Consider the following 17,030-nt stretch of genomic DNA (forward strand, 5'->3'; position numbering starts at 1 on the left):
CTCCTCCTCCTCCTCCTCCTCCGCCGCCGCCGCCGGCTCCGGGTGCGGGGGGGACGCGCACAAAGGTGCGGGGCGATGGTGAGTGGGGGGCGATGGTGAGTGGGGGGCTCCGGGGGGGTCCCGGGGGCATCCGGGGCTGCCGAAGCCGATCCCCGGGGCTGGGCGGGGAGCGGGGCCGGGCCGGGGCCGCGCTCCGTGCGGGAAGGGCCCCGCCGGCCGCGGCTTTTCCTGCGCTCCGGCGGCGGCGGCTGCGGGAGCCCCGGCGGGGAGGGGGCGATGGGACCCCCCGGGAACCCCCTCGGGGCGCGGTGCCACCCCCGGGACCCCCTGGATGTGCCCGGGGCTGCGGCGGGGCTGGCACGGCGGCCTCGGGGCGCTTTGTGCCCATCGCGGGGGCACCTGCGGGGCGTCCCCGGGGTGTCCCCAAGGTGTCCCCAGGGTGTCCCCGGGGTGTCCCCAAGGTGTCCCCAGGGTGTCCCCGGTGTCCCCCCCACCACCCGCGCGGGGTCCCCGGTGTCCCCATCACCCTCGGGGTGTCCCCCGGTGTCTCCTGCGTGTCCCCCCGTCACCTGAGGGGTGTCCCCGTCACTCTCGGGGTGTCCCTGGGGTGTCCCCCCCGCTGTCCCCCCGTGTCCCCACTGTCGCCCCCGGTGTCCCCACGCCCTGCCCGGTGCCCGGGGCCCCCTGTGCCGGGCGTGCGCGGTGCCCCCCGGCTCCGAGACAGCCCCGGCCGGATCCCGAGCCGGTTCCTGGATCCCGAGCTGGTTCCCGGATCCCTGAGCCGGTTCCCGGTTCCCCGAGCCGGTTCCCGGAGATCCCGAGCCGGTTCCCGGAGATCCCGAGCCGGTTCTGGGATCCCTGAGCCGGTTCCCGGTTCCCCGAGCCGGTTCCTGGAGATCCCGAGCCGGTTCTTGGATCCCTGACCCGGTTCCCGGATCCCTGACCCGGTTCCCGGTTCCCCGAGCCGGTTCTTGGATCCCTGACCCGGTTCCCGGATCCCGAGCCGGTTCCCGGATCCCAGCCTGGGATGTTTTGTTGTTTTTCCTTTGGGATTCTCTTCTTCCCCCCGCGGGCGGAGGTGAAAACGCAACAAAACAACGAGAAAGAAATGAAAACAGCAACAACAACAACAAAAAAAGAGGAGATTTCGGGAAAATTCAAATCTCCTCCTGGAGGAGCCCCCGGCAGAAATCCGAGGCTGGGGCCGGGACCCAGACGGGACCCCGAGGATTTTCCCGGCGCTTTGTGAAGCTCGGATGATTTAATTAATGAACAATTAACAATTAGCGGGGGGCGGGCCGGAGGTGCCCCCGCGTCCCCAATTCCAGAGGGCTTGGGGACAATCCCGGCCCTCGGAGCGATCCCACGGCAGGAAGGAATTCCCGGTTTTTCCCCCTCACGGCTGCCGGCAGACAATGGGGCCGGAGGGAGCAGCCCCGGATCCGGCTCGGTTCGGGATTCGGGATGGGATTCCCGAGAGGTTTTTATGGGTTTATTGTCCGGGCGCGGGTGCCGAGGCCTGGGAAGGGATTCGGGAATTCCCAAATTGGGAATTCCGGCCCAAGCCGAGGAGGTTCAGCCCCGCGGGATCCCTGGATGTGGTGGGAACGTCGCGGCGCCCCTGGATCCCGCCGGATCCCGACCCTGCGCCGCTTTTCTGGGATCCAGGAGGTGGAAAATGGAATCGGGGGGGATCCCAAAGGATCGGGAGCTGCTGGAGCAGAGTTCTCATGGATCCAAACCCAAATCCTGGGAGATCCCAGCGTCCTTTGGGGGCAGGAATTGGGATTTTGGGGTTTTTCCTGAAGAAATCATCGGAATTCCCAGCAAGGACATGGATTTATGGGATGGTCCTTCCCAAATCCCATGGAGACACCTGGAAGCGGATTAGGGATTGTTGGAAAGATGAGATTTGGGATTTCTCCAGGGAATCCTGAGTGTTCCCCGGGAATCTGGGATTTCTCCAGGGAATCCTGAGCGTTCTCTGGGAATTTGGGATGGGGGAATTTAGGGAAGGGATGGGGAGATGGGATTTGGGATTTCTCCATGGAATCCTGAGTGTTCCCCAGGAATTTGGGATGGGGGGATTTAGGGATGTGGGGTGGGAATTCCAGAATCCTGGGATATTTTGCTGGGAACTTGGGAGGATCCAGGGGGGATTTGGGATCTGATCCCAGGGAATGGGGGCAGGACAAGAGGGAACGGCCTTGAGCTGTGCCAGGGCTGGAAATTTGGGATGGTTTTTCCATGGGAAAGGGGTTGGGAAGGGGCTCAGGCGGGGCTGGATCCCCATCCCCACAGGGAATCCCTGGAATTCGGATTTGATCCATCCCAGCTCGGACTCGGTGACCTCGGAGATCTTTCCCGGGATTTTCTGGGATTCCCACCCCCATCATTCCCAGCCCTCCCCAGTTCCTCCAGGATGGGAATTCCAGATCCTTCATCCATCAGATTCCTCCTCTCCAAGTGGGATTTTCCCAGGAAATCTCATTCCCAGCTTTCCCAGAACCCCGGATCAGGAAGGAGCCGATTTCCCGCTTGGAATTCTCCCTCTGGAGCCGTCGGGAAGAAGCTTTTTCACCAGGAAATGCTTTGGATCTATCGGTTTTATTTTTAATTTAATTTTTGCTCTTTTGGGGAACATTTGAATCCCAAACGTTGGATTTGAGGTTCCAGGACTTTGATGCCCAGGAAAATTCCAGCCTGGACTTGAAGGCGTCGGGAATGGCGAAGCCTCTCCGGCCCTGGGGGGGTTTTTTGGGGAGCTTTGATCATCCCGGGATTAAAAAATGGGAATTTTCCTCCTCCTCCTCCTCTTTTGCATCCGGCTCTGGCTCCCGGCGTCTCCCAGAGCCCGGGAACCCATTCCCGGCTTTTCCTGGGCTGTGGAACCGGCTCTGCTGGAAAAGATTCCAAGAAAAATCCCTTTTTTGTTGTTTTTCACTGCTGGGACGAGAGGATGAGGAGCTCCAGGACCCAGGATTCCTGCTGGAATTCCCAAATTCCCTTTGGGATGGGGACAATACCTGTGAAACTCGTGGACTCCTGAAAAATCCCGAATTTATTTTGGCTGAATCCGCAGGCTGGGGACAAGAGACCTTGGAACACCTGGAAAATCCTGGGATTCATGGAAAACCACAGGAATTCTGAAAAACCCCAGGATCTGTAGAAAACCCTAGGAATTCTGGAAAACCCCAGGACTTGTGGAAAACCCCAGGAATTCATGGAAAACCCCAAGTTCACTTCAGCCGCAGACACCGGGATTTTGGGAAAACTCAGGGATTCCTGGAAAATCCCGGGATTCATGGAAAACCCCAGGAATTCTGGAAAACCCCAGGATTCATGGGAAACCCTAGGATTTGTAGAAAACCCCAGGATTTCTGGAAAATCCAAAGTTCACTCCAGCTGCAGACACCGGGATTTTGGGAAAACTCAGGAATTCCTGGGAAATCCCAAATCTATCCCAGCCAATTATCCAGAGGGACAATTCCCAAAAATTTTGGGATGCCTGGGGTGGGGGAATGTCCAATCGCTTTTCTGTGGTGCTCCCAAGGAACTCCTGGGCAACGGGATCTGGGAATTGGCGGGATTCGGAAATTGGTGAAAATTGAAAATTGGCAGGATTGGGGAATTGACAGGAGTTGGAAATTGGCGGGGTTTAAAAATTGACGGAATTGGGGAATTGGCGGGATTTGAAAATTGATGGGATTGAAAACTGGCGGGATTGGGGAATTGGCGGGATTTAAAAATTGGCGAGAGTTGGGAATTTGGGAATTGGCGGGAGTGGAAAATTGGCGGGAAATTGGTGGGATTGGTGGGGATTCAGAAATCGATGGGATTGAAAATTGGTGGGATTTTAAATTGGCGGCATTTGAAAATTGGCAGGAGTTGGGAGTTGATGGGATTTGAAAACTGGCGGGATTGGGTAATCTGGGAACTCGGGAGTTCGGGCTTTGGGAATTTGGGAATTTTGGAATTCGGGATTTAGGAATTTTGGAATCTGGGAGTTCGGGATTTTGGGAATTACTCCCGAGTTCCCGTTGTTTGTCTCCGCAGCTCCCCCCCGTGCCCGTGCCGTGAGCAGCCCCCCATGCCCGGCCCGTGGTCCATGCCGGCCCCTCCGGAGGCTCCGGACGCCCCAAAGGCCTCGGAGAGCGCCGGGACGGAGCCGCCGCCGCCGGAGCCGCCCGGTGAGGGAGCCCGGGGAGACTGGGGAAACTGGGGATACTGGGAGGGGAGCTGGGCATCACTGGGGATACTGGGAGTACTGGGGAGATTGGGGGGACTGGGGGGACTGGGGATACTGGGAGGGGAGTTGGGCATCACTGGGGATACTGGGGGGACTGGGGAGACTGGGGGACTGGGATGGGAGCCGGGCACCACTGGGGATACTGGGGGGACTGGGACAGGATCCACCCCATTGCTGGGGGGACTGGGGATACTGAGAGGGGAGCCGGGCACCACTGGGGGGACTGGGATGGGAGCCGGCCATTACTGGGGATACTGGGGATACTGGGAGGGGAGCCAGGCATTACTGGGGATACTGGGGATACTGGGAGGGGAGCCAGGCATTACTGGGGATACTGGGAGGGGAGCCAGGCATTACTGGGGATACTGAGATGGGATCTAGCCCTTACTGGGGATACTGGGATGGGGTCCACTGGGAGACTGGGGATACTGGGATGGGATCCAGCCATTACTGGGATAACTCGGGATACTGGGGTGGGATCCAGGCCTTACTGGGGTTACTGGGGTTACTGGGACAGAATCCAGACATTACTGGAGGGACTGGGACATACTGGAATAGGATCCGTCCGTTATTGGGGTTACTGGGAGCCTGGGATCCAGCCCTTACTGGGGTTACTGGAGAGCCCTTACTGGGGTTACTGGGGGGACGGGAAGCCTGGCATCCAGCTCTTACTGGTGTTACTGGGACATACTGGGACAGGATCCAGCCCATTACTGGGACATACTGGGACAGGATCCAGCCCATTACTGGGACATACTGGGACAGGATCCACCCCATTACTGGGACATACTGGGACAGGATCCAGCCCTTACTGGGCTTACTGGGCCATACTGGGACCCCCCAGCGTCTCCCGGCCCCGTTCCCGTCTCCCGGGCGACGGCGGCAGCGGGAACGGCCTCGGTTTCCATGGAGATCCGTGCGGGATCATCCGGAATTCCGGACAAAGGAATTCCCCCCTTCCCCCTTTGCGCCTCCCTGACCCCTTTCCCCCTTTCCCGGGGCCTTGGAAAAGGGGCCCGAGGGGGTTTTGGGGTGGATTCGGTGGGAATGGGATTTCCATGGAAACCCAGGAGGCTGCGACGGCTCCCAGAGGCAGCTGGGGCCTCCCGGACTGCGGGGTCGGGGCGCCCAGATTCCCCCAAAACCCTGGGGAAAGGTTTGGCAGGATCATCCCGAGGGAATCCCAAATTCCTAGATTCCCAAGGGCGGGGGGGGCACAACCCCAGATCCCAAATTCCATTTCCCTGCCCACCCCGAATTTCCTCTCCCTCCTGACCCCAAATTGCCTCTCCCTGCTCATCCCAAATTCCCTTTCCCTGCCCATCCCAAATTCGCTTTCCCTTCCCATCCCGAATTTCCTCTCCCTGCCCATCCCAAATCCCCTTTCCCTGCCCATCCCAAATCCCCTTTCCCTCCTGACCCCAAATTCCCTTTCCTGGCCCCATTTCCCACCAGGCAATGGGATGCAGGGACAGGAGGGGCTCTGGTCCATCCTGGTCCATCCTGGGCCATCCTGGTCCATCCTGGGCGATCCTGGTCCATCCTGGGCCATCCTGAGCCATCCTGGGCCATCCTGGGCCATCCTGGGCCGGCCCCGGTGACGCCCCACGTGTGTCCCCGCAGGTGGGCGCGTCCTTTTCTCCTGAGCGAGGCCACCCCAAGGTGACAAAATTGAGCCCCTCAAGGTGACGGTCGATCTCCTGAAGGTGCCCCTGGGCCTGAAGAAGCCCCCGCTGAAGGAGGCCCTGGCCGCCCTCCCGGGGAAGCCCAAAGCCCAAATCCTGGAGCGGCACAAGCCCCGGCGCTCCGACGCCATGGACAACGAGTCCCAGTACTCCGGGTACTCCTACAAATCCGGCCACTCCCGCAGCTCCCGCAAGCACAGGTGAGGGACCCGCCCCCCCGTCCCCACCCTTGGAGGGTGTCCCCATGACCCCAGTCCTGAGAGAAGTCCCAGTCCCACTTTCCCCCCTTTTTCCCCCATTTTTCCTGCTTTTTCCCCACTTTTTATCCGCTTTTTTCTCACCATTTTCCCCATTTTTTCCCCATTTTCCCTTCTTTCCCCCATTTTCCCCCCATTTTGTCCCCATTTTCCCCTCCATTTCCCCCATTTTTCCTGATTTTTCCCACTTTTTTCCTTATTTTTTTTCCTTCTTTTTTTCCTTCTTTTTTCCTTCTTTTTTTTCCTTCTTTTTTCCTTCTTTTTTCCTTCTTTTTTCCTGCTTTTTTCCTGCTTTTTTCCCCATTTTCCCCCGTTTTTCCCACATTTTCCCCGCTATTTTTCCCCATTTCCCCCCCCCCCACTTCCCCCCATTTTTCCTGCTTTTTTTCTCCATTATTCCTGCTTTTTTTTCCCTTTTTTCCCCATTTTCCCCGCTTTCCCCAGGGACCGGCGGGAGCGGCACCGCTCCAAGAGCCGGGACGGGACGCGCGGGGACAAATCGGTGACGATCCAAGCGCCGGGGGAGCCTCTGCTGGACAACGAATCCACGCGGGGCGACGAGAGGGTGAGCGCGGTGGGGGGACACAGGGCTGGAACCCCCCCCCCCACCGAGGGATGAGGGAATTTTTCCCGTTGGAATTTTTCCCGGCGGAATTTTCCCCGTCGGAATTCCTCCCGGCGGGATTTCCCGGCCGAGCGGTCCGGCCGGTCGGGCCGGTCCTGTGGGGAGAACGAGAAAATGAGAAAACGAGAAGGAGACGCGGCTCTGGCGCCAGGGCTGGAAAACGCCCCCGGGATCTGATCCCCAGTGAACCCAAACTTTGAGGATTTGCCCCAAATTCCTGCCCAGATGGGACAGGGGAGGCTGCCCCGCCCTTGGTGCCCCTCGTTCCCAAATTTTGGAATTTCTCCAGCTCGATCCCGGCCTTTCATCCTGTCCCAATCCGCCCACGCCGGCGGCGGCTCCGGCGCTTTTCATGTTCCCTCTGCGGCGGCTTTTCCTGGGAATGGGGGATTTTCTGGGAATGGGGGCTTTTCCTGGGAATGGGGGCTTTTCCTGGGAATGAGGGATTTTTCTGAGAATGGGGGCTTTTCCTGGGAATGGGAGATTTTCCTGGGAATGGGGGATTTTTCTGGGAATGAGGGCTTTTCCTGGGAATGGGGGCTTTTCCTGGGAATGGGGCTCCCGGAGCCGCCCTGGAGCGTCCCAGGCTTCGCTTTGCCCCTCGGAATGAAATCCATGGAGCTCTGGAATTGCTTGGATGGGAATCATCCCATGGGCAGGGACCCCTCCCAACATCCCAGGGCTCTCCGGGCTGGAATTGGGGCTGGAATTTTCCAGCGATCCATGGAAAAAACAGGAATTGGGCTGGAATTGGACTGGAATTTTCCAGGGGTCCGTGAAAAAACAGGGAGGAATCTCCCAGTTTTCCTGGCAGGAATCTGTGGGGAAAATTCCGACACGGAAAACGAAAAAAAAACCCCAAATTCCAGGAATGTCCGAGTGCCCAAAACCAGGATGAGGGAAGACACACGGACAGGGGTGGGAGAAAGAATCCGGCTGGGAAGGAATCCAGGAATTTTGGCACCTCTCTGGCTGGGAGAGGGGGTTCTGGAGCGGGGAAGGGCCTGTCTGGAGCCATTCCTGACAATTCCTGACAATTCCCAGCGATTCCTGACCGTTCCAAGCATTCCCAAGCATTCCCAAGCATTCCCAGCCTTCCCGGCGCGGGCAGCGCTGCGGGGGCGTGCCGGGCGTGTTCCTGCTGGTCCTGCCAGCCAGGAAGGGTTGGCCAGGAAATCCGGGAGCTTCCCGGTCCCAAAGCTGCTCCTGACGGAGCTTTCCCGATCCCAAAGCTGCTCCTGGCGGAGCCGGAGCTTTCCCGGAGGGAGAATTCCCAGCGGAATTCCCGGCGGAATTCCCAGGCCCGGGCTGAGGTTCCTCCACCCTGAGGAGGGCGATGGCTCCGGGCAGCGCTCCCGGCGTGGAGGTGGGATGGGGGTTTGGGGAACAGGGAATGAAGGAATTGGGATTGAGGGAATTCGGGAACCAGTCCTTGGAATGTGCCCTGTCACCTCCCTGGGCTGGCATTTCCTGGAGATGCGGTGGGTGGGAGGTCCTGGAGGTCAGGTGGGACAGGTGGGACATGGAGCCACCCCTCAGAATGTCCCCAGCTCAGGGTGACACCTGGGTGGTCGGAGGGAGGTCCTTGAGGTGAGGTGGGACAGGTGGGACACAAAGCCACCCCTCGAAACGTCCCATCCCCTCCCCAGGACGACAACTGGGGCGAGACCACCACGGTGGTGACGGGCACGTCGGAGCACAGCATCTCCCACGATGACCTCACGCGCATCACCAAGGACATGGAGGACAGCGCCCACCTGGACTGCTCCCGCCACCTGGGCGTGGCCCTGGGCGCGGCCCTGGCGCTCCTGGCCTTCCTCACACCCTTGGCCTTCCTCCTCCTCCCGCAGCTGCTGTGGCGGGAGGAGCTGGAGCCCTGCGGGACGCCCTGCGAGGGGCTCTTCATCTCGGTGGCCTTCAAGCTCCTCATCCTCCTGCTGGGCAGCTGGGCCCTGTTCTTCCGCCGCCCCAAAGCCTTCTTCCCGCGCGTCTTCGTCTTCCGCGCGCTCCTCATGGTGCTGGTGTTCCTGCTGGTGGTGTCCTACTGGCTCTTCTACGGCGTGCGGATCCTGGACTCGCGGGACCGCAACTACCGCGGCGTGGTGCAGTTCGCCGTGTCGCTGGTGGACGCGCTGCTCTTCGTGCACTACCTGGCCGTGGTGCTGCTGGAGCTGCGGCAGCTGCAGCCCCAGTTCACGCTCAAGGCCGTGCGCTCGGCCGACGGCGCCAGCCGCTTCTACAACGTCGGCCACCTCAGGTGGGTTTGGCCGCGGTGGTGGCGTGGGTGGATGTTCTCGTGGTGGGAATGGGGCTTTTGTAACGTGGGCTTGGTGGGTGTTCTCGTGGTGGGAGCTCTTTTCTCTGGGAATTGATGGAATCGCGGAATGGTTTGGGTTGGAAGGACCTCACAGATCCATGGGCAGGGACACCTCCCACCATCCCAGGTGGCTCCAACGTGACCTTGGACACTCCAGGGATGGCACAGCCACGTTTTTTCCCGGGAATTCCCTCCCAGCCCCTGCTGTCCCTCGGTGTGTGTCCCCCCCACGCATTCCCGCTCTCCCCCTGCCCCACGTTCCCGATGTTCCCCCCACAGCATCCAGCGAGCGGCCGTGTGGATCCTGGAGAATTACTACCACGACTTCCCGGTCTACAACCCTGCCCTGCTCAACCTCCCAAAATCCGTCCTCTCCAAGAAAATGTCCGGCTTTAAGGTCTATTCCCTCGGCGAGGGTGAGGTTCCATTCCCCCTTTCCCCCCTTGGCTTCCACTTCTCCTTCTCCTCCCATTCCTCCATCCTCATCCTCGTGGTTGCTCTCGTGGACGTTTCTCCATCCCTGTCCTTGTGTTCCTCTCCGGAATTTTTTTGGATTTCCTCCCTTCTTTGCCGGAATTTTTTGGGGGAACTCTGGGTTCTTCCTCTCTGGAATTTTTTTGGGGAGCTCTGGGTTCTTCCTCTCTGGAATTTTTTGAGGAGAGCTCCAGGGATTTCCTCTCTTCCTCTCTGGAATTTTTTGGAGGGAGCTCTGCGTATTTCCTCCTTTCCTCTCCGGAATTTTTCTGGGGAGCTCCAGGGGTTTCCTCCCTTCCTCTCCAGAATTTTTGGAGGGATCTCTGGGTGCTTCCTCCCTTCCTCTCCGGAATTTTTTGGATGGAGCTCTGGGTGATTCCTCTCTGGAATTTTTTGGAGGGAGCTCCAGGGGTTTCCTCCCTTCCTCTCTGGAATTTTTTGGGGGAGGAGCTCCGGCTGCTTTTTCCGAGCTCATCCCCGGTCTGGATGGCTCCACCAACAGAGAATTCCACCAACAACTCCACGGGGCAGTCGCGGGCGGTGATCGCGGCGGCGGCGCGGCGGCGCGACAACAGCCACAACGAGTTCTACTACGAGGAGGCCGAGCACGAGCGCCGGGTGCGCAAACGCCGTGCCAGGTGAGGAAAAATCCACAGATTCCCCGATTTGGGAATGCTGTGGTGGGTTCTTTCCAGGTTTTTCATGGATGGGGATGTTCCAATTGGTGATTCCAGATCAACCCAAGGGCAGTGGTTTGGAGGGGTTGTCAGCCGAGTTGATTGAAACTTGGGTTCTTTCATCCGAGTGAATCCCAGCAGATCCAAGATTCCCATCCTGGATCCATGGAGATTCCTATCCTAAATCCAAGGGAGTTTCGCATCCCAGACCCAAGGGAGTTTCCATCCTAAATCCAAGCAGTTTTCTAACCTAAATCCAAGGGAGTGTCCATCCTAAATCCACGGGGTTTTTATCCCAAATCCACAAAGTTTTCCATCCCAAACCCCCGGGTTCCCCGCCTCTCCCGCAGGCTGGTGGTGGCGGTGGAGGAGGCCTTCACGCACATCAAGCGGCTGCAGGAGGAGGAGCAGAAGAACCCACGGGAGATCATGGACCCGCGCGAGGCCGCCCAGGCCATCTTCGCCTCCATGGCCCGCGCCATGCAGAAGTACCTGAGGACCACCAAGCAGCAGCCCTACCACACCATGGAGAGCATCCTGCAGCACCTCGAGTTCTGCATCACCCACGACATGACCCCCAAGGTGCCCAGACGGGGGTTTGGGTGGGATTTATCCCGTTTGGGATCATCCTGATGGGAAAATGAGGGGTTGGAGTGAGGTGGGGTTGGGTTCTTCTCGTGGGGATCTGGGGATGGAGCTGGGGCCGCTGGAGAAGGGAATGGAGAATCCTGAGGGTGATTGAGGGGCTCAGCCTGGAGAAAAAGGGGATCCAGGGGGGATTTGGGATCTGCCAGGGGGGATTTGGGGTCTGCCAGGGGGGATTTGGGATCTGATCCCATGGAAAAGGGGGATCCAGGGGGGATTTGGGATCTGCCAGGGTGGATTTGGGATCTGACCCCAGGGAATGGGGCAGGACAAGAGGGAACAGCTTCAAGCTGTGCCAGGGGAGGCTCAGGGTGGGAAATTTGGGAAAATCCCTCCTGGAAAGGCCTTGGGAGGGGCTCAGGGAGGTTTGGAGTGACCACTCAAGGAATTCCTGGAATTCTGGGGGACCAGGTGAGGATTGCCCCCAGCTCTGACTCGATGACCTCAGAGCTCTTTCCCAACCTGGACAATTCCCAAAAATACCCAAAAATCCCCAAAGCAGCACCACGGGGCCATTCTCCCTCCAAAACAAACCAAAACCAGATCCGGGCCACCTGGAGGTGACATCCCCGTGTCCTTGCCCTCTCCCAAGGCCTTCCTGGAGCGGTACCTGACGGCCGGCCCCACCATCCAGTACCACAAGGACCGCTGGCTGGCCAAGCAGTGGACGCTGGTCAGCGAGGAGCCGGTGACCAACGGCCTCAAGGACGGCGTGGTCTTCGTGCTCAAGCGCCAGGACTTCAGCCTGGTGGTGTCCACCAAGAAGATCCCGTTCTTCAAGCTCTCCGAGGAGTTCGTGGACCCCAAGTCGCACAAGTTCATCATGAGGCTGCAGTCGGAGACCTCGGTGTGATTGGGCCGCGTTGGGATTTTTCCCGAATCCTTCCGGCTCCGAATCTCCCAAATTTGGCTCCTCCGGCGCCGCCGGGACGCGGAAAACCGGGAGAAGCGCTCCCGGCTTCGGCGCCTTGCTGGGATCATGACCACTCGTCCTTTCCTGAGGCGGCTGAGCGCCTTCTCCTCATCCTCCTCCTCCTCTTCCTCCTCATTCCCGAAATCCGGATCCTTTTGGAGCCGGAACTCAAGGGCTAATCCCAAGAATTCCCAACTTCCTTCTTCACCAGCGTCCTGGAGCAGCTCTGGGGTCCTGCCGACCTCCTGCTCCTCCCGTCCGTGTTCTCCTGGACATCTGTCCTGGCTCTGGCCTTAAACCACTTCCCAGCTTGGGATCCCAAGGGAATTTTGGAAGCGTCTCCAGGAATCCGTGGCTGCTATGGAAAAGCTCCCCCTGGTGCACCCCCAGGTTTTGGGAGCGTCCTCCTCGCCTCTGCTGAATTTTTAGGAAAAACGAGCGGAAATCTGGGGTTTTTTGGAGGAGCTGAAGGTTTTGGGAGTGCCCTCCTTGCCTCTGCTGATTTTTTTAAGGAAATTTGGGATTTTTTTGGAGGAGCCGAAGGTCGAATTGAGGTTTTGGGAGGGTTTTTTTGGGTGGGTTTTGCTGCTCCTGGGGGGATCCACATCCCAAATTCCAGCGGGAGCTTCCCGGTGCTGTTGGAGCAATCCTGGATCCGTGACCCTGAGGAGCTCCATGAGATCTCAGCGAGATCCTTCAGGAACGTCCCTCAAATGAGGCGATCCCACAGAATTCCCATCGGGATGCAAAAAGAAAAAATTTCATTTTTTCGCCTTCTCCTGGTTTTGTTTCTAAGGTCGCAAATACCTCACGGATGGATTTGGGATTTTATTCCCAATTTTTTTTTGGTTTTTCTCCCCGCTCCAGCTCCCACCTCCACCCTCGTGGGGCCGGAAGTGCCGGATTTCATTCCAGGAGTTTTGGGGTCGGGTTTTGGGGTCGATTTTGTCCTAAGCACTAAAAAAGGGGGAGTTTGGAGCCAGGGGAGGCTTCCCCAGTAAGCACCAGTAGCAAAATGGGGGGGATCCACCCCCTACCCGAATTCCAGGAAATTCCTGGGTTTTTGGGGAGTTTTGGGAGAAATTTTTTGGGCAATTTGTACTGGGAGCCCATTTTGGGCCATTTTCCTGAAAAAAAAGAAAAAAAAAGGGCGGGGATGGATCTTCCTGTGAGGGGTGGGGAGTTCTCAATTCCATTTGGGAATTTTGGGAGATCAAAATTCCCTTTTTTTGGTTCCGTTTTCGGGGTCGGGTTTGGATTTTGTTTTCCCGCAGAGCCGAGGTTTCTGTGCATGCGTGTAGAAAGTTGTAAAATGTCAAATTAATGGTTTTTAATATATAAAGAAAGCTTGGATTTTCCCGGAGTTTTGCAGTGGATCGGAGCGTTCCGGCAGTGGTAGGAATTTTTTTTCCGTTGGTGTTTGGTTGTTTTTTTGGGCTTTTTTTTTTTTGTTTTTTTGGTTTTTTTTTTTTTTCATAGAGGAACTAAAATTGTACAATTTTGTTTTTTTTAATAAAATAAATCTGTTTTGAATTTTTTTTTCTTTTTTTTAATTTATTTCGGCTCGGGGGCTGTGGGGCCAAGAGTTTGGGGTTTGTGGGGCCGAGGATTTGGGGTGTGTGGGGTGAAGTTTGGGGGTCTGTAGGGACAAGGATTTGGGGGTTGTGGGGTGAAGGATTTGGGGTCCAAAGGGCAGAGATTTGGGATTTATGGGGCAAAGAATTTGGGATTTTTGGGGCCAAAACCTTGGGATTTTGGGGCTGATGGTTTGGGGTCGATGCCCAACCCCTCCTGCACTCATCCCACCTCCAAATCCCCTAGAACCGCCCCAAAACCACGGAGGAGAACATCAGAGTGGGCTGCGTGTCCTGGCAGAGGAATTCCAATGATTTTTTGGGATAAAATCCCACTTTTTGTGCTGTTCCTCGTGCAGGGGACACCGGAGGGGCCTCGGAGTGGCATCGTGTCCCCAGGGTGGGACTGGGAGCCACTGGGGCCACCCCGGGACCCTCAGGAGCCTCCCGGGGGTGAGTCCGGCTGGGGAGGAGAAAATTGGGAATTGGGAGGGGCTGGAATTGTCCCTTTATCCCAGGAATTTTCCCCCTATCTCAGGAATTCCCATTTTTCAGGAATTGTCCCTTTATGCCAGTAATTCCCTTTTTCCCAGGAATTTTCCCATTTCCCCAGGAATTCCCATTTTCCCGTGAATTTTCCCATTTCCCCAGGAATTCCCATTTTCCCGTGAATTTTCCCTTTTCCTAGGAAATCCTCTTTCCCCCGGAATTCCATTTTTTCCCAGGAATTTTCCCTTTTCCCCAGGAATTTTCCCATTTCCCCCGGAATTCCCATTTTCCCAGGAATTGTCCCTTTTCCCCAGGAATTGTCCCTTTTCCCCAGGAATTTTCCTTTTTTCCCAGGAAATCCCATTTCCCCAGGAATTCAATTTTTTCCCAGGAATTTTCCCATTTCCCCAGGAATTTTCCCATTTCCCCAGGAATTTTCCCTTTGCCCAGCAGTACCAGGGGCTGAGGGGGCTCTGGCTGGTCCAAGGGGGTCTCGGTCTCCTCTGGGATTTTTGGGATGGGCTCGTGGACGTGGGGCTGGACCAGAGCTCCCAGATCTGCAAGGGAAGGGTCGGGATGAGAGCTGGGAATCTCCAGGATTTGGGAATTCTGGGAATCTCCGGGATTTGGGAATTCTGGAGCGGTTTGGGATGGGAGGAGCTTTAGGATCATCCCAATCCCATGGGAAGGGACATTGCCACCGTCCCAAACTGGAATTGGAAACTTCCAGGGATGGGATAAGAAAATATCCAAATAAAAACTGAATATCCCAGAAAAAATAAAACATCCCAATAAAATTGAATATCCCAGAAAAAAATAAAATATCTCAATAAAACCGAATATTCAAGGAAAAATTAAATATCCCAATGAAATTAAATATCCCAGAAATAAAATCCCAATAAAATGAAATATAAAAGAAAATATCCTGGTAAAGTCAAAATATCCCAATAAAATCAAACACCCAATTAGAAAAATAGCCCAAAAAATTAAAACAAAATGAAATGAAATGAAATGAAATGAAATGAAATGAAATAAAATAAAATAAAATAAAATAAAATAAAATAAAATAAAATAAAATAAAATAAAATAAAATAAAACCAGTTCCCCCAGTTACCCCGCAGGGCTCACCTGAGGAGTCACTGCCGCTCGTGGCCCTGTCCAGGATCCCTGTGACCAGAACAGACCCAAAATCTGAATTTTCCACCCCAAATCCCCTTTGGAAAACCCCAAAAGCAGCCGAGCCCCAGTTTGGGTTTGGAGCAGGAAAAAAACCCCAAAAGCCCAAAAAATTGTGGAGAAGAAAAGGGCAGAGGTGACCCCAAAGGAGGGAAATTTGAGGTAAAATGGGAAATTTGGGATGAATTTGGGGAATTTTGGGAATTTTGGAGCACAGGGGAATCTCCCAGCCCTGAGCTGTGACCACGATGGTGCTGCACCTCAAAAAGGGACATTTTGGGGCACTTTTGGAGGTTTTGGGGGTTTTGACTTCTGGATCTTTTTGGGGCATTTCTGATTATTTTGGGATTGTGACTTCTGGGAGTTTTGGGGTTGTGGTCTCTGGATTTTTTGGGGTTTTGAGTTCTGGATCTTTCAGGGGCATTTCTAATGATTTTGGTGTTGTGGCCTCTGGGTTTTTGGGTCTGACCTTTGTCCTTTTTCCTCTGGTAGGTGACAAAGAGCACGAGCAGGGCCAGCACCACGAAGATGACGGGCGACCAGTACCGGGCTGAGACACCCGAGGAGGTTCCTGTGGGGACAGAGGCGACATGGGGGGACATCCCCCAAGAAGGTGGCAGGTGCCTCAGGTTGGTGGCACATCACCTGGAGTGGTGACACGTCCCCCAGAGTTGTCACACATCCCCCATAAGGGTGACAAGTCACCCGAGACAGTGACAAATCCCCCAGAGTTGTGACACGGCCCCCAGAGTGGTGACATGTCCCCGAGGAGGGTGACAAGTCCCCACGGGGGTGGCACACACCCCTCAAGAGGGTGACAAGTCCTCCAGGGGTGGCGTCACCTCCTCATGATGGTGACAAATCTCTGGGGACAATGATGAACCTCTGGGGACAGTGCCACCTCCCCATGATGGTGACAGGTCCCTAGGGACAATGCCACCTCCCTGGGGACAGTGCCATGTCCAATCAATGGTGACAATCCCCTGGTGACAATGTCACCTCTCTGGGGACAATACCACATCCCTGGGGACAGTGCCACATCCCTGGGGACAGTGCCACATCCCTGGGGACAGTGCCACCTCCCTCCCTTCCCCTGGAACTCACGGCTCTGGTTCCCCGCCGATGTCACCGCGTGGTCCCCGAGGCTCCCAGGAGGGCTCGTGATGACCCTCGGCCACGTTGTCACCGCGTCCCCGTCCCCGGTGGCCGCGCTGGGGTGTCCTGGTGGCTCCAGGGGGTCCCGTGTCCCCTCCGGGGTCTCCTCGGTGACATTCCTGTTGTTCCCGTTCCCCGACTCCTCTTCCTGGAAGCCGAGGGCTGGGGATTTGTGGGGTTTGGGATTTGTCCATTCTGCCCCAAATTCCGGGGTCAGGAACGGGAATGTCCACACCAGTGTCCCCTCAGGGGACGTGGGACAGGGTTTGGGGACAGCGCCAGAGGGTGACAGGTCAGGAGGGCCCCAGAAGGAAATTTTGGGGAAGAGGAGAGGGAGGGAAATCCCGGGAATTCTGAGGGAGCGGGGATGGGATCCCAGGAATGGCCGGAGATGTTCCAGGTGGGATTTGGGGTGGAAATCCAGGAAATTCTGCCCCAGAGGGTTTTGGGGTTCTGGAACAGCTCCAAGGGATGATCCCAACCCCAAAACCTCCAGGAGGGTTTGGAAAACGCTCCCAGACACCAGGTGGGATTCGGGGCTTTTGGGGATTTGGGGATTTTGGGATGGCCTGAGGCTGGGTTGGGTGATCCGTGCAGGTTTTTCCACCTCAGGAGGTCCCACAGCTCTCCGAGGGGGCTGAGCTCAAGCGGAGTAGCGGCCCCACATCCTGTGGGGTTCACACCTCACCCCCGACAACGAAAACCCCAAATCTGTCAGGTTCGCACAGTGGAAAATGGGGGCTGGGGCTGAGCTGAGGCCGTTCCAAAACCCAGGGGGTTTTGGGGTCGTGCCA

General features: G+C 56.8%; 1 protein-coding gene and 1 long non-coding RNA gene across 2 annotated transcripts; one reads left to right on the forward strand and one right to left on the reverse strand.

Moving 5' to 3' along the window:
* On the forward strand, positions 1 to 13,327 carry VANGL2 (VANGL planar cell polarity protein 2). The gene is made up of 9 exons (XM_063176353.1): positions 1 to 78; positions 4,057 to 4,190; positions 5,873 to 6,134; positions 6,636 to 6,756; positions 8,466 to 9,073; positions 9,413 to 9,549; positions 10,110 to 10,245; positions 10,635 to 10,866; positions 11,522 to 13,327. The coding sequence occupies exons 3-9, from the start codon at positions 6,064 to 6,066 to the stop codon at positions 11,780 to 11,782; spliced, it is 1,566 nt and encodes a 521-aa protein (XP_063032423.1). The 5' UTR covers positions 1 to 78; positions 4,057 to 4,190; positions 5,873 to 6,063; the 3' UTR covers positions 11,783 to 13,327.
* LOC134429233 (uncharacterized) lies at positions 2,592 to 3,730 on the reverse strand. Its single transcript, XR_010030553.1, has 2 exons — positions 3,027 to 3,730; positions 2,592 to 2,897 (listed from the first exon to the last, which is right to left on the reverse strand). It is a non-coding gene; the product is annotated as an uncharacterized LOC134429233 (long non-coding RNA).
* Positions 13,328 to 17,030: the final 3,703 nt, after the last annotated feature.

The sequence above is a fragment of the Melospiza melodia genome, chromosome 25 (assembly GCF_035770615.1).
Source record: "Melospiza melodia melodia isolate bMelMel2 chromosome 25, bMelMel2.pri, whole genome shotgun sequence".
In the NCBI taxonomy this organism is placed as follows: Eukaryota; Metazoa; Chordata; class Aves; order Passeriformes; family Passerellidae; genus Melospiza; species Melospiza melodia.